The 25,409-nt window shown below is 33.7% G+C and overlaps 1 protein-coding gene across 8 annotated transcripts in view; it reads left to right on the top strand.

The window, feature by feature from the left end:
* Dys (Dystrophin) overlaps positions 1 to 25,409 on the top strand; it is a 1,830,839-nt gene that overhangs the window by 515,646 nt on the left and 1,289,784 nt on the right. For all 8 annotated transcript variants that reach the window (XM_081729421.1, XM_081729456.1, XM_081729463.1 and 5 more), the window contains 6 exons: positions 3,416 to 3,589; positions 7,104 to 7,247; positions 9,671 to 9,850; positions 13,765 to 13,947; positions 15,445 to 15,603; positions 17,882 to 18,037. In XM_081729421.1, coding sequence (XP_081585547.1) covers positions 3,416 to 3,589; positions 7,104 to 7,247; positions 9,671 to 9,850; positions 13,765 to 13,947; positions 15,445 to 15,603; positions 17,882 to 18,037 — 996 coding nt within the window. The remainder of the gene's footprint in view (positions 1 to 3,415; positions 3,590 to 7,103; positions 7,248 to 9,670; positions 9,851 to 13,764; positions 13,948 to 15,444; positions 15,604 to 17,881; positions 18,038 to 25,409) is intronic.

The following is a 25,409-nucleotide window of genomic DNA, read 5'->3' as shown; positions in this document are numbered from 1 at the left end:
CTTTGTCGTATCCCACATTACCTCATCTCACGAGGTTCTCCTTTCGTGGCTTAACGAAAGTACTTGTACACATGTTGAGCAATTTTGTGTTCCGTACTCTGGAAAGATTGGTAATCCTGCGTTATGTGCAGTTTGTTTCCACGAGCCAATCAGGCTAGTGACCTTGAAACGAGAGACGGTTACCGATCCAATCCCCATAAATTTCTTGAATACCACTCTTATGCTCTACCGAGTAGGAACTAGTGTGTATGAAAATTCAACGGAAAACTGAACTTTCACTCCCGGTGTATTCTCATCATGTACACGGAAGATGTATTTAACGAGAAATAATACTTATAAAGTTTACTCCATTCTGAACGCACACGGAAAGACTTGGACATAGTCATTCACAGATGATGAGCACACAATGCACGACAAAGAACATGGTGATTTCTGTGTCAGGATTTGAACCCACATTCTTGTGATGCTAAAGCTTTATATTATGTATGCAAACGCATACTACCAGCCACCAACACAAAAGCGTGCCATCTATTACGTACTATCGAAGTGCAAAATTAACGTAAGTATCTCAATTTTACCTCCCCACAACCCGCAATAAACTGAGATACACTATTTTAATGGAAAGAACAACGAAAGTAATATCAAACAAAATATTAGCACTATTTTGAAGATGGAATATTACACACACAAACACAGACGCATAAACTTAGACATCTAATATGCGTATTCTACTGTACGGTAAGATGGCAAAGCACAGAAACTATGTATGGAAATGACACAACACACCAATTAATGTTCAACAACATACTTAATTTTAATTGTGTGTAGATACAAATAATTTACCTGAGTTTAAGATAAAGAAGCGTGCATTTATTGTGTCTTGAATATATTATCATTGATGAAAGCACACTACAAAAGTACAGTACTTAGGAGAGTTCATATAAGAGGTGCTGACGCTTTGTCAGTTGTTGGCCTAGTACCAGCGTGGATTTGGTATCACCTGGAAGATGAAGTAGTTCGTGGCCTCTGGGGCAAGTTCGGCTTTCGTAGCAGCAAGCCAAAAACAGCTCATCCATTGGTCATGGCAGAAACACTTAACGATGGGCAGGTTCTTTGGAGCTGTGAGAATAAAGCTGAAAACACGAGAACGTTAAGATAGCTAAGCAACGATTGTAACTACTGTCCGCTGAAGCTTTAAACCATTCTTAACTTGCGGAACACTTTCTCGTTTTGGCGTCACCCAGCCTGACCAGCACGTGGAAGCAAACCGCACACAACCTTTGCAGAAAACATAATTTGCAGTGCTCAGAATACAGCCGCTTAATATATGGTTGTGTTTACATAGGTACATAGCTACATTTCGAACGCACTGTAGTGTTTATACATTGTAGTATTTGTGGTAATATCAGCAGCTTCCTGTGAAATCTGACATTACAAGGAGGAAATGTTATTATACTCGGATCAAAATAAGAAACGAGCTGAAACTTGGAGGTACATACAAGGGAGGTGTTGCCCCGTTGCCACGTCGTGAGTATTCCGCTGAGGCGTTCACAGTCTCACAGTGTTCCTTCCACTTTGATTGAAAAGCACTTCTCAACATGTGTAATGTTGTTGTCCCTTTCTACAGAAACCCTCCACTTGGAATTACCACCAGGACATTTGTGACTGTCCTCTCTCTCGGCAGCTTTAGTAACCTCTTGACATAACTTCTCTTCTCAACAAAAAATTCTGGCTTTGAACTGTCAATTCGTTTTTAATTTTGATCAGAGTATAATTAGGATAGAGATAATCTTGTTGGAAAGAAGTGTTAATGCAATAAGTTGAGCACAATATGTATTATAAACGTTTTGAAGTTTAAATCTCAAAATTTAAGTGAGAATGCGAAACCTTCTGTAAAGCGAGACTAGGTCCATTGAGAGTGTAAAACGAAAATAGATAAGTTCTAACGTTTTTCGCAGATGAGCTCACAGTTCTAAGAGTTGGTTTACAATATACAATAAGGAAGTTGAATATTCTCAATTTAGACTACAGTTTACCAGTAGGTACGAACTGAGTTCTCCCTTTGTAAATGTTTCTAAAAAAAATATTGTCATTATTATCCTCATCTCAGAATCATACAAACGTTCAGTTATATACAGGAGATCCATTCAAAATATCTAAAAAAAAATATTATTTTATTACAATTATTTTGTATTACGCACTAGCAAATGCATCCGCATGTATATCTGCAGACAGTATTTAACGCCCTTTCTTCCCCTGTGCTACTCTTTGTCCGTTTTATATGAATTTGTAAGTGAATGACATATTTATTGTCTGAATGGAAATAATACTATTAGTAAAATTTTCTCTCTCTCTCCTTGCGGAGAAAGTTTTGAAAGTTGATTTATGTGTGACTATTATTTATTTATTATGTTGTCTACGTATTAACCCTCAACGTACCAAGCCTAAATCGTCAACGTTGTTTACCAAGCTGGGGTCTTCTGGGGAACCCAAGTATTATTTTAATTTCTCAACTTTTTTTTTTCACTTTTTTAACGAACATATCATTGATCTAACTATGTAGCAGATATCCCAAAAGGATGGAGGGCACATACAAAACTCGGGAATAATTTCGTTCTAATAGTTGCAGTAGTATCACCAAATATCAACCTCTGGGGTCCCTAGAAGACCCCGCCTGGCGTCTAAGGGTTAAATATAATTTCTTGTTAAAAGTTAAATACGAAGATTGTGAAACTTTAACTGTGTAATTTTAACAAATATTTGATAAAATTACCATATATATTGGGTATTCTGAAAATGTCACCCACGGATATATATTTAGAAAAAAAAAAAAAAGCTGTTATAAAGGTCAAAATAAAGCGAAAACTTACTTAATGGTAAACCCTGTTGGGTTTGTCTCAGATGCTACGGGCAACCAAAAATTTGACAACGTACCAAAATCGTAGATAAATTTTGGATTATAACATTGATCTATGAATCTGTTAAGTAGTTACATCGATTCTTTCCAAATGGCAGTTAAAACCGGATAGCTTGATAGTAACCCTAATCTGTTAGTATTGATACAATTTACGCATATGAATAGAAATAAATACAGGTCACTTGCTAATAGAGTAGAAAATACATATAGACAAATTGCTAAAGATATGACATTTCTTGGAGCATGACATAACATCCAATATAAAGTAATGATATCTTTCTGTATCGGTGTAACCGATTTAGGCTCTAAATTTCGGACCTGTCTACTACGATACGGAAGCTGTGGGAAACCTCAGACAGAGTGCGTAAAATGCTGCATTAATAAAGTAAGGTCATTTGGATTTTTTTTTTTTTTTTTTTTTTTTTTTTTTGTTCCAGCGCAAACTGTGTATCATGTAACAATAATACAATAGAAGATGCTTTCTTTTTCTCCTCTCAGAAACGATTTGCTGAAGTACAGGCACAATTTCAAAGATTCCGCTCGCCCACTAACTTGGAACCGAGACTTTCAAGAGCGTTACGAGAACTGCGAGCGGTTGAAGATGCGATGTGTCTCCTGGAATTAGCCTCAGATGATCCAGAGGGTATCGAAGGACAATTAAAGCATTGCATGGTAAGAAAAATATTTTATATTTCGGTGAAACACAATAAATGTGATAGTAAATGCCTGTTTTCATAAATTAACTAGCATGGTAATGTAAAATTTTCATAATTTGTAGTATTTATTTAAGTATTAAATGAAACAGTAGTATTACTTCATTATCACTAAATGTAGGCTTATTGGTTTGATTATGTCTGCACTGCGCTCCAGCGATATACAAGTATAACTGTCAAACAGAAAATTACGTTTATGATGTGTCGCTTAGTCTACGTAGTCGCGTTGGCATGTGTGTATAATTCTATATAAATTCTGACATCTTCGTGGATTGTCTCCGGAATCTTTATTGTTGCTTCTTGTTAGCAATATGATTACTGCTTCCATTTCTCAGTAGACAACCTTTGGAAAAGGAACTTCGTCATGCAAATAATATAGATGAAGTACTCCTAATGATTTATTGCATATATTTACTTTACCTAATCCTACTATTATTATTTTATACAATTACTACAATCATATCTTCATCTATATATTTATCCTTGGTCCCTAGTCCTTACAAACTTTGTTTCTTGCGGAGCACGGTTTGTTGTTGTGACTCAACGGGCAATGTATGATTTCTTGAAACATAGGTAACATTCACAGACCTGTGGTTTCTTTTGAAAAATAATATTTTTAGGATAGCACACATCTTTAATCAAGTACCGTATAAACACATCCTTTTTGTAAGTTCCGACATATTCCAATTAACACTGTTGTCTGTTGGATTTTTGTGTGGCAGAGTAATTGTCCACTACATCCTTGTCGTATAAAATGAATGCTATCTTGGTGTTGCCTCTGTGGATTCTGCAGAGTCGTCGCCAGTTGTAATTAATATGGATGGAACACTCCTAACTGGTTACTATGTGTCGTTACTATGCGTAATCACACCATTATTTCATACAATCACTAGAAACATATCTTCACATATCATACTATCATTTATTGGCGTAACCTGATCAATACTTGGAAACTTTTTACACTATCATAACATTAATACGTACTTCGGATATTTTGTGTTTAGCGTATTCACTATTCTTCTCTTGGTATCTTATAAGGAATCGTTATTTCCAATCCTTATCTTACTTTCAAAGCGCAAATTCAACAAAACAAATAAACAGCATTCGTCTTGTTTATCAATCCCACTTCATGCTGCTACACACACACACAGTCACGGTTATCCAATCATCTGTACTTCGTCTGTCCATGTTAGAGTTCACAATACAATATAAAGTCGATACCTCAAAGTTCATACGGAGTGATGATTTCAGTTTGATAATTACCAGTTCGCGTTTTATGTAACACAATAGTTTGTTTTCTTTGCGCGTTTGTTTTATAATGTAGAATAGAAGATTCACGTAACATGTTGTCATATGACTTACAATACAAAGACACATCTTTAAAGTATTATGTCACTTGGTTTACTACCTGTACTATTGCAACATGCATGTTTATTAAAGAGGGTTATTGAGAAGTGCACTTGGATGGCTCATATTCCTCCAGGTATATTGTAGGAATGCTTTTTTTTAAATGCCGAAGTAATATAAGTAAGAAAAACCCTACAAATGACATACTATAAATTGAAAAATCACATAGAGAATACTTTGTCTTGACTCTTAATTAGTATGAATATTTTCATGTAATGTTTAGATAAAAATCTTTAAACAATATATTATTCTTTAAATACGCCAAACAGACCAATAGATTCTTGTCTACTAATTAAGAACGAGAGCAGGCTGAATGTCTACCAATGTGTTAATCTGAATACAATAAACCAAAAACAAACAGCGTACATTTAATGTAATTACTTAGCAACAACCGTGATTTACGTTCTACAATTCAGTACACTTAAATTGAAAACAACAAGTTATCTTAATTTTCATGCATAAATAAACTTACGAAAAAAAAAATAATAATAAAATAAAGGAAGAAAGAAACAGAAAGAAAAGATACAGAAGTGTACTTCTATGGTCTACATTTCCTGGGTACAAACTTCTGTCCTTTAAGGCAATTCCCTTGTCTATAGAAGTGCAACAATGTCTTAGTAGCATAAAAAAAAAAACAATGAACAACATCACTTTGCCTTAATTGATCTGCATAGTGCAGTTACTTTTATGAATTAAGCAACTAACTACTTTCCCAAGACCAAGCAATCTTTATTTACTTATACTGATTCATGCATGCAACACTTCTAATTATCACAAAGTTCTAAGTAGTTATTAACTTCATACTAAGAAGTATTATTATCCCCGGTGCTTTTTTTTTTTCTTGCATTTCTCATAACATGCGTACTTTTTTTTTTTTTTCACCAATCTCTCCACGCAGTCTCTCGATTACTTTCTACTCAGTTCAGGATACTTCATGATCGCTTCCATCTTGTCTTCCAGTGACCTAATTCCGTATAGACCAGTGTGATGTTCCAAATACTCTATTTTCTGTTTGTTTCTGTCTGTGTGTTTCTACGCCCAGTCTGATATTCAGTTCTTTGAACTTTTGTGGGAGTATCTGTGTCTTTTCATAACAATCATACATGTTCTGTCCCCACATCATCGAAAAAAACACGCAGCCCCCGGTAGCTCTTGTAACATTGACTCCATGAACATTTGAAAAATTTGCGCTGCATAGCTCAACTCAAATGCTAGTCTTTTGTGTTAGCAGAGACCCTAAGGTGTGTTCAGCATTATGTATTTTAGTGAATTTTCATGGCTCAACAATTGTTGGTACGCCTACTTTAGATCATACAATACATAACACTATACACCCTTTAACTTGTTCATTAAGTTCTCAGTGTATGACAGTGGGTACAATACTGTTTCCAGAACTGTATTTACCATCACTTTATTAATTAAACAAGTACTTTCTCAAGACCAGGCTAATCTTTATTTGCTTATACTGATTCATGCATGCAACACTTCTAAATATCTCAAAAATACTAATTATTAACTTCATGCTAAGAAATATTATTATTCTCAGTCCTTTTTTATCCGCATTCTTTTTCCATCATCCTCTCTACTCAAAGTTCCCAGAACTAAATCCTTGAAAATCTGTTTGATGATTTGCAACAGCTAGTAAATTATCTGTTCACTGGCACATTAAATTTTGATGAAATTTTACATCTGCTACTCGAGAGGTTGGAAATTGAAACTACATATATATCAAGAACTCGTAGAATATCCATCAAACAAGATTCTTGCCTCTCTTAAAGCGGCGTCAGGCTGTTAAGGATGATTATGTTTTTGCCGTTGAAATTACATGGTTACTTAAATTTTATATTGAAACAAACTTTTTTTTTTTTTTTTTTTTTTTTTTAAGTATCATTTCAAATTATACTAGACTTCCATATAACAAATTTTTCCAGGATTTTAAATTTGAATCAATTAGGAAAAAGATTTTTCACCTGCTTTTTAAACGTATACGTTTGTTTCGTAGTTTGTTGTATGATTTTAGTAGAATATGAGCTATATTGGTTTATTTTCTTTCTGAACATCTTTAGAGATTTTACTGCACCCTTAGTGAAATGAAAACAGAAGTAGAGAATATAATAAAGACTGGAAGGAGCCTTGTAGATGATAAGGCTGTACCTGATCCACAAGGTTTAAGTTCAAGACTAGACACTTTAAAGGATCTGTACAATAAGGTAAGTAAAGTACCATTATAACATCAAGATTGTCTTATGAAGTTAGGACTCGCCTTATATATGGGATGGTTTGGGTTAATTTTTGGTGGTAACTCGTGTGATTTTGGTTTCGCATTAAGCTTTAGATCCACTCATCAGTTAAATGAAATTAGTGTATTTTTGAAATACTAGTATTTCCAGTATTTCTGCGGGAATCCCAAAAAGCACCCTTTTGAATTGTTTACTTTTTGTTTTAGTTTACTTCCCACAGCTATGCTTTGAGGCTAAGGGAGTCGGTGGTGATGATAATGAACGAAATGGTGGCATGAAACAATGGGAGGAAACAAGAAAACTCCGAGAAACCATACAAACATGGTGTTTGTCCATCACAGATCTCACTTCAAGAGAGCTGAGATCGAACCAAGGACCACACATATCAGAGATGAGCGCAGTACCAGCTTCCGTGAATACATGGATTTCGCATGGAAACATACCAGGGTTGTAGGATTAATGAGCCACAACATATTGGCTGTAAAAGATGATAGCGCGTCTCGTTAGGAGATCACGTCTGTTAGTCTTAATTTCCTGCCGCAACAATGCAAAGGGATTCATATGCTAATCTGTAATAGTGGCACCTCACTCTAATAATTCCGTAGTGATTCGCGGCGATCAACGAATAACGTTATTTTATCATAATCCGTCGAGTCTCGGTTGATTAACCCCCAATTTTTTTAAACAAAAACGAGATCATTATGTTACTTTTGCGAAAATTATATATAAAAAAAATATCAGCAAAAAAAAAATGTTATTTTAGTACTCTAACTCCTAATAACCGGTGCAGCTTTAATTATAGCTCCATGTCCTACCTAGGCTTAACCGAACTCCAAAACAAGTTACCATCGTATAATTTAGACAAACTTTAAATTGTACTGTGATAGGTATTTTTTTTTTTTTTTCGTGTTGGTAATCTGTTTTTTTTAAAAAAAGGGTGGTGGACAGGGGTGCCCGAAGAAAATTTTCTGGAGGCCCCATCTCCATGCTTGCTATATTACGTCTGGTATTTAATATACATGGTTTGCATGTTAACGTACACATTTTCGTGATCCGCGGGGGGGGGGGGGGAAGGAAGGGGGGGAGAGGGGCGCTTCGGGCGCCCATGGGCGGAAGATGCCGAAAGTGTGCACAAATTATGTAAGTTTCTTTCCTTTTTAAAGTCTTTTCTTTGGAAGTGTAATTTCTTGCAAGAAAGGTTTCAGAAGGGCAAAGAATATGCGTCTGTGTTTCTTTTCGTGAGTCCATTCTATAGGTATAGTTAGTAAAAGACACCGGGAGGTTTCAAGGGCTCAGTTCTCATAAATAGACAATGTAAGATGGGTCATCTGCATTTAGTAGTAGCTCTTGAGAGAAGTCATATCGATAATTTATTTATTTTATTTTATTGTACTTTATTTTATTATTTATTTATTTATTATTTTTGCTACAAGCTAAAGAAAGAAAAGTTGTCTAATGCACAAGTTCTTATATACAAGAATTAGAACACAGGGTGATTAAAGAAAAACGGAAATTTTGAAAATTAAATAGTTTCATGAAAACAAACTTTTAAAGCAAAATTATTTATCTCATTTAATAGTAAAAATAATGTCATTTTAGAATACATACAGTACAATTTATTTTTTTTTAAAGATGATATGTTGCAGAGAGCTCTTGAAGTATTAATTCAGAAAATTGTCATTGCAACATGATCGTTGAGTTTCAGTTCCTGGAATATATGCAACTTGTATGGATGGCATTGTAAGTCCTGTACTAATATTCTTTGAACACTTGAAGTATGCAACTGTAAAGATGATGAGTGACGACGGATTGACCGACGTGGACTTCTTATGACAGCATCTGGAACAGCTTGGATATTGTCTGGTGTACGAACGGTTCGCACACGCCCTGGAGGTTTCTTTTTCTTTGCCGAACCATTTTCCTCGAAATTACGTATTCATATTTTAATTGCATGTGTTGATGGAACATGATCGTGACGTCCTAAATTAAAATGACGGCGGAATTCTCTACGTGCCTCCTTGATACTGTCATTGTTCTTGTAAAACGCTTTGATCACGAAAGCACGTTGCGCACCACTCCAAGCATTCATGATAACTAAATGGCAGAGTACCGCTGACAGGATGGCGTATGTTATTCAGTGTTACCAAACGCCCACTGTTGCCAGTACACAACTTTCAAAATTTCCTGTTTCTTTAAATCACCCTGTATTAGATGAATTTTCTTCCTTTAGCTTCTGGTGATAAATTTGTCGTGTTGACCGAAGTGTCTTCCTTCAAAGGTCACCAATGTCTGCATCTATAACTAGAAACATTTATTTTAATATTTATATACTTAGGCATACGGCTTTTTATCTTCAATACGGTTCAATCCTTGTTGTTTTTCTTATTTTTAAGGTGGGATCCCAGATTACAGAAGCAAAAGTCTGTTTAGAAAGTGCATTAAAACTCTCCAGAGGTCTCCAGAAGGATATGGCATCTCTAGAAGAATGGCTGGAAGGAATTGAGAGAGACTTAGATCAGCGTGAAGCAACAATTCCTCCGAAAGATGTAAAGGCAGAAATGGAAGCTGCAAAAGTGAGTTGATTATTAAATTCGTATTTTTATTTTATATTTGCCAACTAACAATTTTAGTTGCAACCTCAGATCAAGAATATAGTGTACATGTTGTTACTAGTTTTAAGAAAATAAAACTAACTAAAAGTTTAGAGAATACTACATTCAAATTAGGTTTGCGTTCAGTTTCTGTTTCATTGATGAAAATAATATTCAAAAATTTAGTTGTAGTTATTGCTAAGACAAGTTAGTTCTACATGATGTTTACAGTGTCTTATTTTCTTTTCTTTTTTTCTTTTTGGGGAACTGATCATTTTCTGCAATTTCGGGGAATTGTAGAAACGGAGCAAGCATAAGCGAAGCTATTGCTTTCCCTTCGTAATCGGGGGTCCTTAGTTCGGATCTCGTGCCCAGTCTTTTGGCCCAAAGGACTTCGAACTCATGAGGACAGCACTAACAAATTCAAAACCCAAACGTTCACCATGTCCCAACCTCACGTTCAATTCGTGGCGTCGAAATGATCTTGTGAGTGTGAGCGCCGAGTGAGCTCGATATCGAGGTAGTGTGAGTGTATAAGGTTGAGTGAGTCTGTTGTAAAAAGGATGTGAATGTGAAGTCAAACAACGAACGTGATGTCAAAATGATGTTGTGAGTATGATGTCAAACTGGTCATTTGAGCGTGAGGTTGGATGATCGTAATATTGGAATAATGATGTGAATGTGAGGTTGATTGAGCGTGATCTCGGATTGTTGGCGTGTGCATGAGGCTGATTTAGGTTAGGTCAAAGTGGACAACTATATTCCGACTTGGACTTTCCAAATTTTTCCTTCGTGCCAGCAGACTTCTCTTCCTGGTCGATTTCTGTCCAAAAATACTTTCGATCTTTCATTAGCATTGTTTTGTTTAGCATTATGTGTAGCAGCTGCATCTCAAACTTCGTTAATAAATGCATAAATAAATGCTGTATGATAAAATTTATCTGATAGGCGTCCTATATGAGCTACCTCTTGTCTGTTTTCAAATATATATGTTGTACAGTATTTGAGGACAACATATAATACCGTATACATAGGATGATAGGAAGTGTAGATGAGAAATATTAGTATTTCTAACCAGATCTTGAAGACCTGGGCACAGTCCTCCAGTTGATTATTATTATTATTATTATTATTATTATTATTATTATTATTATTATTATTATTATTATTATTATTATTATTATTATTATTTGTTTGACTTCACATTGTTGTAACTCCAATTCCGAAAACTGATGGAAGGTTCGTAACTGATTATAGACCTATTTCTATTCTTGATGTAATACCTAAAATTTTTGATCAGCTTATTTACAATTATCTTTATAGTTCCGTTGAGCACACTATTATATCCGAACAGTATGGTTTTCTGAAGGGTAAATCAACTGAACTAAATTTGAATAAATTTTTGACATTGGTTTCTCCTGTTGTGCATAATCGTGGTCAAGTGGATACTATCTATTTTGACTTTGCTAAAGCTTTTGATAAAATATCCCATCACATGCTTCTTAAGAAACTTCATTCCTTTGAAATTCCTAAATCTTTGATACATTGGTTCGCTTCCTACTTGTTTGATCGTAAATTTGTAGTTAGATATATGGGTTGTAAGTCATCTGTGTACAAGATTTCTTCGGGTGTTCCTCAAGGATCCAACTTGGGTCCATTATTATTTTTAATTTATGTGAATGATATTGGTAATTATTTGAAACGTCCTTTTATACTGTACGAGGATGATCTGAAGATATTTTCAGAAATAGTAAGTAATCAGGATCACCTTAAACTACAAGCCGATATTAACTCAGTTTATCAATGGTCTGTACAAAATTTACTTCTTTGAACATGAACAAAATAAAAATTATATCGTTCTCTAGGAAAACGAATATATCGTATTTTTCATACTCAATAAATCAGCATACAATTCAACCTGTTTCAATCAACAAAGACTTCGGTGTTATGATGGATTCTAAGTTACTATTTGATCATCATGTTTCTATCATGGTTTCCAAGGCTAGAAGGAATCTGGGACTCATCAAATGGGTTGCTAGAGATTTTAAAGACATTGCAACATGTAAAATCTTATATTGTGCATATGTTCGATCCCATTTGGAATTTGCTAGTTTAATCTGGAACCGCAATCTTACTAGTATCAATCAAGCTCTTGAGTCAGTCCAGATTTCTTTCTTGGCTTGGTAAAAATATAAATTTAAATTATACGATATAACTAATAGGGAGATTCTTGCTAAACTGGATTTACTATTTCGTGAAGTTCGGCAAAATTTAAGGCAAATCAAATTTATTCATGATATAATACATGCTAGAGTGAATTTAATTGAATATTTATATATCAAAGTTCCCCTGTATAAGTCTAGGGTTTACCGTTCCATATTATGTAATAATCAATTGGTTGATTCTCCACTATTTACTAGTGTTGACAATATAAATAAAAAATCTCTTAAAATTGATTTCTTTGATCCGAATTTTACAATACTTAAAAAACAATATTTGGAATGTTTTATTTAATAAATATACAAAATTCACCATGGTTTGGTGTATTGTCTATTGAATTTTCATTGTATTTCTTTTATCTACATTGTTTATATTTATCCATGTGTATTATTATAAATCTTTTTCTAATTTGTTTATTTTTATTACGTTCAATATATTTAAATTCTTAATAATACATCTTGTTTAATTTAATAGTTATTGAATCGAGATTATGTTGTAATTGTATTTTATAATTTAGTTTGTATCAAACTTGTGTAAAATTTTTATTTACTTTATTTTTGTATTTGGTCGTGATGACTTGATGTATTTTTAATTTCCTCTTGTCTTGTTTGTATTTTTCTCGTAATATTTTATTGTATATTATTGTATATATGATCATTTTGGCCTCGGCTGTGGTCTTTGTCATCTACAATAAATAAATAAATAAATAAATAATAATAATAATAATAATAATAATAATAATAATTATTATTATTATTATTATTATTATTATTATTATTATTATTATTATTATTATTATTATTATTATTATTATTATTATTATTATTATTATTATTATTATTATTATTATTATTTGGAACTTGAAATGGCCCAAAAGTATTTTCTTAGAATGAAGTTAGGGCTGGATTATTACTCTAGCACGTATGAATACTGGAAAACAAATTTAAATTGGAACCATTGGCTGACAGTAAAATATTAGTTGACTCTATTTGTAGAAAAAATACTTGTCAATCGATGTAACTCGGACTACATGTTTAAAAAATGGATTGTAAAGTTCCAATATAACGGTATAAGAATAAAATTTTATTGCAACTACATAATAGAAAACATATTTTAATCTCTAGATTTTTAACAAACTATAATAAAGGTATATCTTAAAATGTGACTTTATTTTAGATTTTTTAATAGTATTTGTTTTTATCTTTACTTTTAATTTTTGATGTCTCAGTGCTTTAGGAATTGACACAAACTACGCTGTTAGAGTTTATCAATTTATGTTAAAAGATAATCATTATTTCTCTCTTTTACTATATTATATTGTTAAAATAATATTGTAAAATATGACAAAGAGTCCATTTCGGTTGTTCTCAGCACGTAAAATAAATTATTATTATTATTATTATTATTATTATTATTATTATTATTATTATTATTATTATTATTATTATTGTGTTGAGGCCTAGGTAATGTACATTTTCCCTATTTTTTATTTATCTTTCCTTACATACTCCTTTTTTTCATTAGTTGGAAGGACTCAAAGATCTCAAAAGGTAAGGTGTATGACTTAGAAGTTCTGAATGGTAAATTTGAACATGTTTTGTTACATTATTTTCTACTTAGTTTGTAAGTTTTGTCCAAATTATTAATTGATTATCTGTGTGGATTTTGTTTTTTAGACCTCACTTGAAGAATTCCCGAAATGGAAACCATTGGTAGAGAGCATAAATGGATCTTATAAAACTTTCTGTTCGTTGTGTGATCCTGCCTTCCTAGTAAGTCTAAATGATCGAGTGAGAGAAATCGAAAGACAGTGGGATAGAATTGAAACGAGATTAAAAAATCGATTGAAGAACCTTCAGGTAATTATTTCTTCAAATTAATCCATTAAAATACTTTATTACATGAAACACTTGTTTTCAGTTAGCACTAGAGACTTTTTTTTTTTTTTTTAATAACTATAGTTTTGGTATATTGCAAACTGTAGATTGTTAATTACATACTTACCGATAAAGCCCAGGAAAATCGTGCATAAATATGTGTGTGCGGAACTGAAAATGAGATAGTTAATACAAGTAAAAGTTACCTTTTTAGAAACTAACCTAAATGCAAACAAGAAGTTTTTAATATTCATGTTTAGTAAGTTTAAGGGACCTACAAGATTAAATGAGATCGAATGAACTTCATAAGTGTTGGGAAATAATTACTTAACAAAGGATTGGTTCTGAATCTGATCCAGTCTTAAATCTTTTGAAAAATATTTAAATTTTAGTTCTATAATTGCTGTGGGCACATTTTTTTTTTAAATTTTTATAAATACAGTGTGCTTTGCAATTCGCTGACTAATTGATAAAATGACTGCAATCAGTTCTTGACATTATATAAGTAAGGACTCTTGTATAAGATGCGGAATCAATAGGGATGTACCGCAAGATTGTGTGAAGTATTCAAACTAAAAAAAAAAAAAAAAAAAAAAAAAAAAAAAAAAAAAAAAACTCACTAGAGCTACAATACGAATTGCAAACCATTATTTAGAAAATGCAATTTACTAATTTTTTGCCATCGGTTTATATATTTAGATAGCAGGTTCGTAGCCAGCGAGGGGCTAGAGCAGACAATGCACGTTCTACATTATTTTTATCCCCTCGAAGACATAATTTGTAGATAACTTTTAAATTATCTCAAAACTAAACATTAAATTCTTGCAATTTTATTTGCCAAATTTAATTCAATTTAACACGTTACTCATTTCTATGTGATCAGTCCGTTAATCTGTCTTCGGGAGGCAATCAAACGGAAACGACCTGGATTGCTAACTTCAAGTGTTATCGTGTTACAAGATAATGCTAGTCTTCGTGTTGCCGGGCAGGTAGAGGATTTATCACGACAGTTCAAATTGGAGATGCTGCGTCACTCACCGTACAGCCAGGACTTGTTACCCTGTGATTTTTACGTGTTTGGTCCACTGAAGAAGGCACGAAACATTCATCGGTTTCACAGTGATGTAGTTCAGAATGCAGTCAGTGTGTGGTTTACCCAACAACCGACTGATTTCTACGTGGACGGAATTCGTCGGCTAGCGGTACAGTGGGACAAGCGTCGAAACACCTATGGAGACTTCTGAACTGCAAATAGCATGACAGTCTCCATCTATTTATGTTTCTTCTGTACACGTTTCGCAACAGTACACTTCCTGGTACAAGTGGATACATGGGCTCCGAACAGGTTTCATTTGATTCCCTCTTATACCTCTGAGATCTGGAGCCGCTACGTGAGGAATTTTGTAGATAAGATCGGTAAATAAGTAAATCTCAGTGTTTATTCCTTGTTTCATTAACTTTCTTGCTTTATTTTGATAGGATGATCCTGGACATGGACAAGATAACACACTTTTAGAAGAATTTAACAATTGCATTGAAGATTTGAAAAGCTGGCTACGGACTGCAGAGGAAACTCTTAGCCAGTTAGACTCAGTGCCTCATGATCAGTTAACTGAGAAACATTTTAAAGAGTGTAAGGTATGTAGACCAGATTGGAATGACGGGAAATGCAGTTTTAAGAGTACAATTATCGATTAAAACTAGGGGATTTCATTATCGAAAGAAAAGAAAATCGATTCTCATTTTTGATGAATCGCAAATTGTTCCTATAGAGTGTTGATTTTATGATCTAATGTGTAGGTCTTACTTCCTCGAATAACTAAAATTCCTGACACAAGTGTGGATTACATTTGGCGAAAACAATCATTGCAATTTAAAAAAATAAAATGAAATAAATCATAAATCAGTTTCTGATATATCCAGGGTGTTTCAAAACAACACCGACAACGTTTGGGAGGTGATTAATGACGCCAAGATAAGACGAAGAGTACAGACCAACCTGGGTGCACAAATGCTTCTTCCTTTCGGAGTTATAGGCTGCCGAAAACATAAAAAAAAAAAAAAAAAAAAAAAAAAAACTTTAAAGATCCATAGCCCTAAAAACTAAGGGACCTGCCGTAGTCGGGTCAAAACTTCACTTAGGAACTAATATGTACCTTACCCAAAAATAAATGTTTCAGAATCCTAAGATACTCAAGCAACATTTTTTATAGAGGAAGTTTGGCTACGGGCATTTAATTGGAAGTACTCACCAACTACCTCTATAAAAACTGTTGCGGAAGTACCGCAGGATTCTGAAACTTGGATATTTGGATAGAGCACATTTTAGTTCCTAAATGAAGTATTGGCCTGACTACGGTAGGTCCCGTAGTTTTGGAGCTATGGGCTTTCCAAGTTCATTTTTTCATGTTTTTGGCAGCCTATAACTCCTAAAGGAAGCATTTGTGCACCTAGGTTGGTCTATACTTTTCGTCTTATCTTGGCGTCAGGATTCACCTCCCAAACGTTGTCGATGTTGTTTTGAAACACCCTGTATATCAGAAATAGCGCATGTAGAAATTTGGCTTTTCTACGATTTTGGACAGCCCTCGCTTTGAAACTGTGAACGTTTCTCCACAGGTCTATATGAACTTTTCCTCTTATTTTGATGTGAGGAATCACCTCTTACGAGTTTGTCAGTATAATTCATGTAGGGTGTTAATGAATTATATATATATATATAGGGTGGTCAGTTAATGAATTATACTGACAAACTCGTAAGAGATGATTCCTCACATGAAAATAAGAGGAAAAGTTCATATGGACCTGTGGGGAAACGTTCACAGTATCAAAGTGAGGGCTGTCCAAAATCGTAGAAAAGCTAAATTTCTGCACGCGCAATTTCTAAATCGAGAAACCGTGGAGTGGCGGTCCATATCTTTGTGATGGAAGTCATACACACGCAATTCAAAAATGCATATTTCATCAATGTACAATGGATGTGCAAGGGATTCCGTACAAGGTATAATTCCTACACATGCTCTCAACAGAATTTTTATATGTGCTTTGACTTCAAGATTAGTTGACAACAATGGAGACGGAATGCTTCGGCGGGAAGTCGGAAGTGTTAGAAACTGCCAGCTCCACGGTTCCTCGTGTTTGTAATAACACGTTCTGTGATGTGTTTTGTTACAGTATATTTCATTTTTTTTTTCCACTTATAGGCGTGAAACAAAATATCGCAGCACGTGTTATTCCGAACACGAGAGACCGTGATGGTGGCAGTCTTCTCCTACCCCAGATAGTGTACTCGCCAAGGAAGTCATCTCTCATTCGTGACGAGCTTAAAACCGTAGATTCCAGTAATGCTCAGAAAATATGTAGTGTAAATAATTGAATCATGTAATGTGTTGAATGACCTCCCACCAGGAATCAAAGTCGGACCTCCTGCACCAAACGGATGTGCAATAACTCATAGACGAGCGAGGAATGCTTGTTTGTCTTTCATAGTTCAACATGTTTTACCGACCCAACAATATAGTATTGTTTATTTTTATAAGACAAAAAAGCGTAATGTATTGGTGGGAATTCTATTTGACGATATTTTAGAAAACAGCTATATTTCATATTTCATAAATTGATACCGTTAATGAGTTAATATAATTTTTAAAAAAATCTTCCAAAAAAATAATATCTAAGCGTTTTTTGAAATAATATAGACTTTCAGGAATTAGTTTTACTTAGACATTCATTTGAATCGACAATGAACGCATTATAACAATCACAGTGGAGCAAGAAAGGCGATATGATGAACATATAGTATTTATTTTTATTTTGCTGTAGGATAGAACCAATTATCACAAACTCCGATTTGTGTTAGCCTCTTGAACTCCGAAAGTTAAAACGTATCTTTAGCAGTAAGCACTTTTTGTTTTAGGAGCTGCAGAGTGCTTTATATTCAAAGAAGTGTCGCGTGGATTCACTAAGAGACCTAGCGATGGAACTAATCCAACTCCAAGGCCAGCATGGAACTGTTGAACCGGATTTAGTTCAGTTTAATCGTCACTGGGAAGATGTGACTCAAAGAATACAGGTAAGGTTTTCAGTGCTGCATTAAGAATTTGAATATATATATATATTTCGAAAGGAAAAAATTACAGAACTTTGATATTATTTATCATAATTACCAGAACAGAAATGAATAGCTCTTTTCTCAAACAAATTAAAATATACAATGATAGTATCCTTTCTTCCTAGTATGCATGGAAATGTTTCAACAAATGTTTGCACATCTTTGCATGCTATTTATAACTAATATTTGTAATTAATTCTCACGTCATATTTTATTTCAAAAGTAACTTCTGTTTCCAAATGATACGCATGATTCATAACATGCATGATAAATTTTCTTAACGTTAAAAAATATATTCACTCGTTTCAAATAATAATCTTTATTTCCTTTTTTTCTTTCTTAAAATGTATAATAATAACATTGCTTGTAGTTTGCATGTTTTATTTTTAAGGAACTATTTTTTAAAGGCTATAGTAATTTGAACTTGACTGCATATACACTGATAAAGTAGTCTATATTGTGATGTACAGTCTTACGCTCAAGTATCGAGTTTTCCAGGCGACATTTATTGTCAATGATTTTTAAGTGAACTGATCAGCTAAACGTATAGTATTCCTTGCGTTAAATAACGTTTCATTTAAGTCACAGATAACTGTAGCAAAATAAATCTTGTTCATTTAAAAACTATTCGGAAAGCAATTTTTATTGAAAGAAATCCAATTTTGAACATAACCATGTATTGTGGTTTTAAAGTTGAATGTAAAATTGCCGTTTAAAATTCATATAATTTTGTCATGTCTGTAAATGAAAATCAAGTACCGTTAAATTTTCAGAGTGAAAGGAGAAAGTTTCCTAATAATGTAACTTAATTTATACTCTTTCAGTTTTAGTGTTAAGCTTAGCTGTAGAGCTAGCTCCTATGTAAGTAATATTAGGCAGTTTGTTTGTTTGTTTGTTTGTTTGAAAAACGGGTGCCGGTATTCACTATAAATATGTTATTACGGCAACCTCCACATTTTTAACTTATCTTCTGATACGCCATCTTCGTCTCTATAGATAGTCTTTGCTTTTGATATCAATCATAGAATGGGGACACTGGAGTAGCTATGAGTCCACTAGGGTTAAACCCCGTAAGAGGCGGTTCTGTTATCCTAATGATTGATTGACAGTGCAAAAATTGTCCATACAAGCAAAGCTGCACTAGATAAAATTATTGTGATATTTACGTAATAGAATCCCCTTTCACATTCTCTTAAAGATATTGCAATTATGGCCAAAGTGTGCTTTAGAAGAAATTTTTCTGAAGATACTTACGAAAATCACGAATTGCTTTTCTTTCATTGAAACGAAATTGTAGCTACTGCGAAGGAAAGCGTTTAAACCTTAACAAGTACAAGAAATTAGCAGGTGCTGTGAACGTGTATTACCTTTCAAATTTATATAATGTACAATTCTTCCAGTGCTTTACATTGAAAAATTAACTTCATAAATACTGCAAAGGCAAAGGCAATCCGACTGTTTAAGCTTTAGAAAGAGATGCCGATACTGTGTACCGTTTCGTTTTGCCAGAAAAGAAGTCACTGCAGCTAGGAGTGAATAAGATTACTACGTATATTCTTCCAGTCTTTACTATGTTATCCGACATTTGAATGAACGAACGCTAAAACAAATAATAAACTCAACTGTGTTTTATTCATGAGTAGCATACCCACTAAAAGCATTGATCCAGAATAAAATGTAATATTTACTGTACATAATTCACTGAAAGTTTCAGCAAAATCGTGCATGTCACCAGATATTTCACGGATGATAATAAATTTATTAAGCATCTAAAATGTTTGTTGTCGTGGGAAATGCTCTCGAAGTGTTTATAATACTCAAGGGCGTATTTAACATTATTGTTGTCCCCATGCCCAAGAAAATTTTGCATCACCATTCCCTTTACTTGTCTGTAATCAGTTATGTGTAAGCAAAACAACACAAGAAACTAACAAAAGACAGAACATAATAGTTTTATCTTATCAACCAATAAGCAATAGCCTCAGCTTCTAGTGCTAGTAGCATCATAACAAGAAAACTCCGTCGCGCTGTGGTACCAGCAATGCGTTTAGCACAGATCTTCCTTAAATTTCCATTGCTTTTAGCACAAATCTCCCTTAAATTCCCCTCTCATGGACAGCTTTTTTTTTTCCGAATACTATACTTCAATCTTTGATCTTTTAATATGCCGCCCTGGGCCCAAGCGCGTAAATACTAACCTGAGAACACTACTTAGGAAGGAGACCTTGACGTAGAACACGAATAATAAAATATTTTAGAATTATTTCCTTTTATTTCGGAAAGGATTAATTTGACTCCAAAAGTATGGAGATGACAACATTTACTATAGCCAACAAGGAGAAACAGTGATAATTTCATAACTATGTGTTTGTCTCTACCGTCCCGTTCTTCCCGTCCCTTTTCCTCTACATACGAATGTTACGTATTTATTTGCTGAAAGGGGCCCGAACAGAAAATGTTGGCTATAAATGAGATTTAGGAAAACAAGATTACGTTTACGAAAAATAAATAAATATAAAAACATAATAAAACAGTCATTATTTCCAGTGCTGGTAACACAACTCCACAAATATACATACAGACCGCTACTATATTTTGTACTTGGTTTCTACGGTATTTAGAAAATAAAATTAATAATTATAGCAATAAAATAGTAGGCCCGTAGTACCGGAATATTAAAATAGTAGGATCGGAAAAAAATATGGTAGTTGTTGGAGAAGATAATGGTTTTGCAATTTATTTGTGTTTCTCTCTGCAGGAGATTGCTTTTGCCCTTTTGAAAAGTTAGTGATATTTATTAAAAGAAATAAAACCATTTGTAAATAGACGCACTAGACAGTGATTAATCTTTTGCCCTTTTAAAAAGTTAGTGATATTTATTAAAAGAAATAAAACCATTTGTAAATAAACTTACTAGACAATGATTAATCTTACTGACTTATTTTTACTTTTTTTTTTGTGTGTATCAGTACTTGTTTCCTTTTCATGCTACATATTACAGGTTGAAAAGTTTATGATATAATACGTATGTACGGGTTTATTATTATTATCATTATTATTTGCTTGGTTGTTTGTTACATTCATGATGTAATATAAACATACGTGAATATATGTTTTTGTTTTAACGAAACTAACTTTGTATACTAAACGACAAGTATTAATTAATTTTCTGGACACTGTTGTATAGAATCAGCAATATATATATATATATATATATATATATATATATATATATATATATATATATATATATATATATATATATATATATATATATATATATATATATATATATATATATATATATATATATATTTAAACTAGAATATAAAGCTATACACTTAGTTAAGTTTGAAATATATAGAGTGTTGCCATTACTATACTCCTATACTCACAGTAACTTACGGGATGATAGGAAAAAAAAAAAAAAAAAAAAACATGTATATATGGTAATGAATTCTGATCCGAAAATTAAACAGTGAGAAGTTGTAAATAATCATAATAATGAATGTGATTGTCCAATAGTTTAATGTGAGATCCGGCAATCACTTCTTATCGGCAATCGAACCCAGGTTTTTCACATCAAAGGTGCGATTTAAAAAAACAAAATTGTGTCTTTCAGGGTATTATTTTACATAATGTAGCAGTACTAGCAGAACCTACAGAGAAAAACTGATTTACGTTTAATAAGTATAAGAGTATTTTAAACATGTCTCTAGGAAAGAAATGAAAATCTCGAAAAGACTTGCCAAAAAGTAAAACCACTTTAAAGTTCTGTTCAGAAGCAGATGCATTCATGAGAATTTAGTTAATTTCTTAGATAGACTTAAGAGAGAAGAGGGTTGGAAGCACATAAGTAATGTGCTTAAGTAAAGTTGAACGGTAATATCCAAAATAACTAGACATATACTATAGACTTGTGCTTTATAAGCTTTCTAATACAACCTTCCAGCATTCAGTATTTTTATTTTTCTGTCTATAAATAATGTTCCTTTTTATTTATTTACACTAAGTAGGTATCACAGTCTGCGGTAGTGGTAGGTACTGATTTCAGTTTATTTTATGTTTTCTTTTGATTTTCTTAGCTAAGTAACTACTTATAAGTAAAATACCTATATAATGGCATCAATGCTTGGTAATATAATGTGGAATTTACGCATTATGATTGAAACTAAAGAGCATCTCCACCGAATGAATTGTTGACTTCCTACTTTCTTGACTGGTGAGTACCAGAGTCAATATGGGTATGTAGAGAACCAGTAGGCTCTGTAGGTCACGAATAAGTTGGTCTCGATGTCACAAAATGAGGTGTGTTCGAACAGGAGTCCAAAAACCGATCGAAGTCCCGACATTGTTGTTTTCATTTCTCGAATCACCGTGCGCCACTGGAGAGGCTACTGGTGGAGATGTTTGGGTCTACCCTCATCTCCTGACTATGCTGCGTAATTCTATACCGTACACTACCCATGAAATCACAGAGATCCAGAAGAATCCTAAGAAGAAGTAACGAGAACCGATCCAGAAACACGGGTTATTTACTGGTGGGGGCGCGTGTCTCTGGTAACCGACGAACCCTCGGCGAACGTGGTTGTGGGGAGAACGGTCAGACACGTTAGTTTCCGAATATGCAAACTCAGATTTTGCATTTGAAGTTGTTTCAGTGCCAGAGTTCAAAACGGTCAGACACCGATGATCGCTCTCGGCTATTTCAACCCAAGCGTCAGTTGAGCTTGATTTGGTTCCAGTTGGAACCCATTCTCGGCCTTGGTTGTGATATCCAGCAGGTCCGTAGCTAGTAGGGTGTTATGGGGGAAGCAGAGTTTAGTTTGTTCCCTGGCATACACAAACCAAGCTCAGGTGACGCATGGTTCGAAATATTCGAGAGCGATCAGCAGTGTCTGACTGTTTTGGGCCCTAGCACTGGCTCAACTTCAAATGTGACATCGGGGTTTGCATATTCGGTAACTAGCGTGTCTGCATGTTCTCCTCATCCCACATTGCCCAAGGGGCCTGTCAGTTATCGGAGATACGCGCCCCCACAAGCAAATAATCTGTGCTTCTGGGCCGGTTCTCGTCACTTCTTATTAGGAACCTGCTGGATCTCTGTGGTTTCATGGTTAGTGTGCGGTTTAGAATTACGCAGCAGTCAGGAGATGAGGATAGACCCAAACATCTCCACCGGAAGCCTCTCCAGTGGTGCACGTTGATCCGAGAAGTGACAACACTGTCGGGACCATCGATCGGTTTTTCGACTCCTATTCGAACACACCTCACTTTGTGACATCAAGACCAACTTATTTGTGACCTACAGAGCCTACTGGTTCTCTATATACTCATATCGATCCTGGTACTCACCGATCAAGAAAGTAGGAAGTCACTGGAGATGCCCTTTTAAGTGTCAAATAAAGTTATCGTACATACTACAAGTAGGGAAGAGCGCTTTGAAACCGCTCATATTTAGTAACTAAAAATCTCACAAGATTACTAATACAATGCTAAATTTAATAGTTAAGTAGTGTGTTTGCTATATAAAAATATATATTTTCTTTATAAAATATCAGTAATGTGTATTTGTGGTCATTGTAATCATTTCCATAAAAATGTTGCACTTTTTCTTTGTTTTTCTATGCTTCTCTTTTGTATTGCTTTTAATAATTTTTTTGTGGTATGCACAATGCTATTTCGCTGTACCTTCAAATCGTACATTTGGTTTTAGATATTAGCTAGCACATCTATTACGCTTAAATATACATACATATTATGAACTATATGAAAATTTTCTTTAATCCTAATTTAACCTTAGTTTCATGCTAGTTTGTTAGCCTCTTACCGTCTTTCAGTTTGCAAACTCACAACGCTTCGGGGTTCTTAGATCTTAGCCTCATAAACTGGGATTGATCAACTTCGTAGGACAGGTACGCCATAAACCTGACTCACACTGTATATTGCTATTCTAATCTTCGTTAACATCAACCTTACATCATTATTTGTTCTTCCAGCCATCAACCTCAGTATTAATAATTTCAGATCGGTTGGCGTGAAATTTCTACTTCTGCTGTGAATTTATTAGGCTACGTTAAGTAAATCTCACTTTTTTTTTCTTGTTTTTCTTTGCAAGAAAAACATACTTAATACTTAACAGTCTAGTTCGATTTTTGGAAGCTTAGTTTCCCTTTCAGCCACAAGACTACTATGTGAAATAAACCTATAATTTAGTGTGTAACTGAACTACTACTAGTTCAATCAGAAATCGAACCGTGGTTTCCGGTACCAATTTACCACCAAATAAGTGTCACAAATAGGTAGGTGATCTATTCTTGTCTTCTTAAAGTTACGCTAAAATTCGCAATTCCTTGATCAAAGCTGATCCTTCAATGGATGCTGTGAATAGAATTTTCCTCGCTTAGAGCTCGGAATAGCTTAGAGGTTGGGATGAGTTTCGTTTGCAGAGCAGCTCTAATGATGTATTTAAGTCATAACTCAATGCCAGTACTTATCCTTAATAACTTCGTATAATTTGTTAGGACTCATTTCAATTGGAAAATCAAGAAAGGGTCAGTTTTTTTCAGAATCATAATATTTAGAGGTTTGTTTGAGTCTTATAAACCCTTCTCAATTTAGCTAGAAAGTTAGTGCATTGAACACGTACCTGTACCTTTACGTTACTAATTCTAATATTTTTTTGCTGAAAGTAAGCCCAAGTGAGTACTATAAATGCATATCCTTATGTAAATAAAATAAAAATAGTAAATCATACTATTCTTTTGGACTCGTACTTGATATTTATTCTTTATTTAATATTGTACTCTTTTATTCTTACCGTACTCTTATTATTACCGTACTTTTATTCTTACCGTACTGCCCTAAGTAAGGATACGGACATACGCAGCATATATTTAGATCAAAACAATTTGACTTTCAATGTACAATAAGAGATGAGATCTACTTGAACATGAAGTTGAAACTATTACAAAATACTGCTTATATAAAGCTTCTTTCTTAAAATGAATAAACAAATGCAATAAAGTATTGTTTAGCAGCTTTAACGGCAATTAAAAATGTGTTTTTATGAAAAGTGTTTACTGTGTATTAATGTTTTAATAAAATTACCAAATTTAAACAATTTTGTGTGTATGCCTCTATGTTTAAACTTCATGTGGCTTGGGAATATTTCTCTGTTCAATCACATGTGTACATATGCCTACCTACGTTAAATTTTTACATTATGTACATAAACTTGATGTCTGTTTCATATGTACAATCTTGTTCAAAAACACTTGACCATTTTTTTTTAAATCCAGTCAATCCGTAGAATTCCACAATCAGCACATAC

This window comes from Thermobia domestica, chromosome 1 (assembly GCF_964235325.1).
Source record: "Thermobia domestica chromosome 1, izTheDome1.hap1.1, whole genome shotgun sequence".
Taxonomy (NCBI): domain Eukaryota; kingdom Metazoa; phylum Arthropoda; class Insecta; order Zygentoma; family Lepismatidae; genus Thermobia; species Thermobia domestica.
Note: the sequence above shows the minus strand (reverse complement) of the source record. Positions and strands in the feature narration are given on the sequence as shown.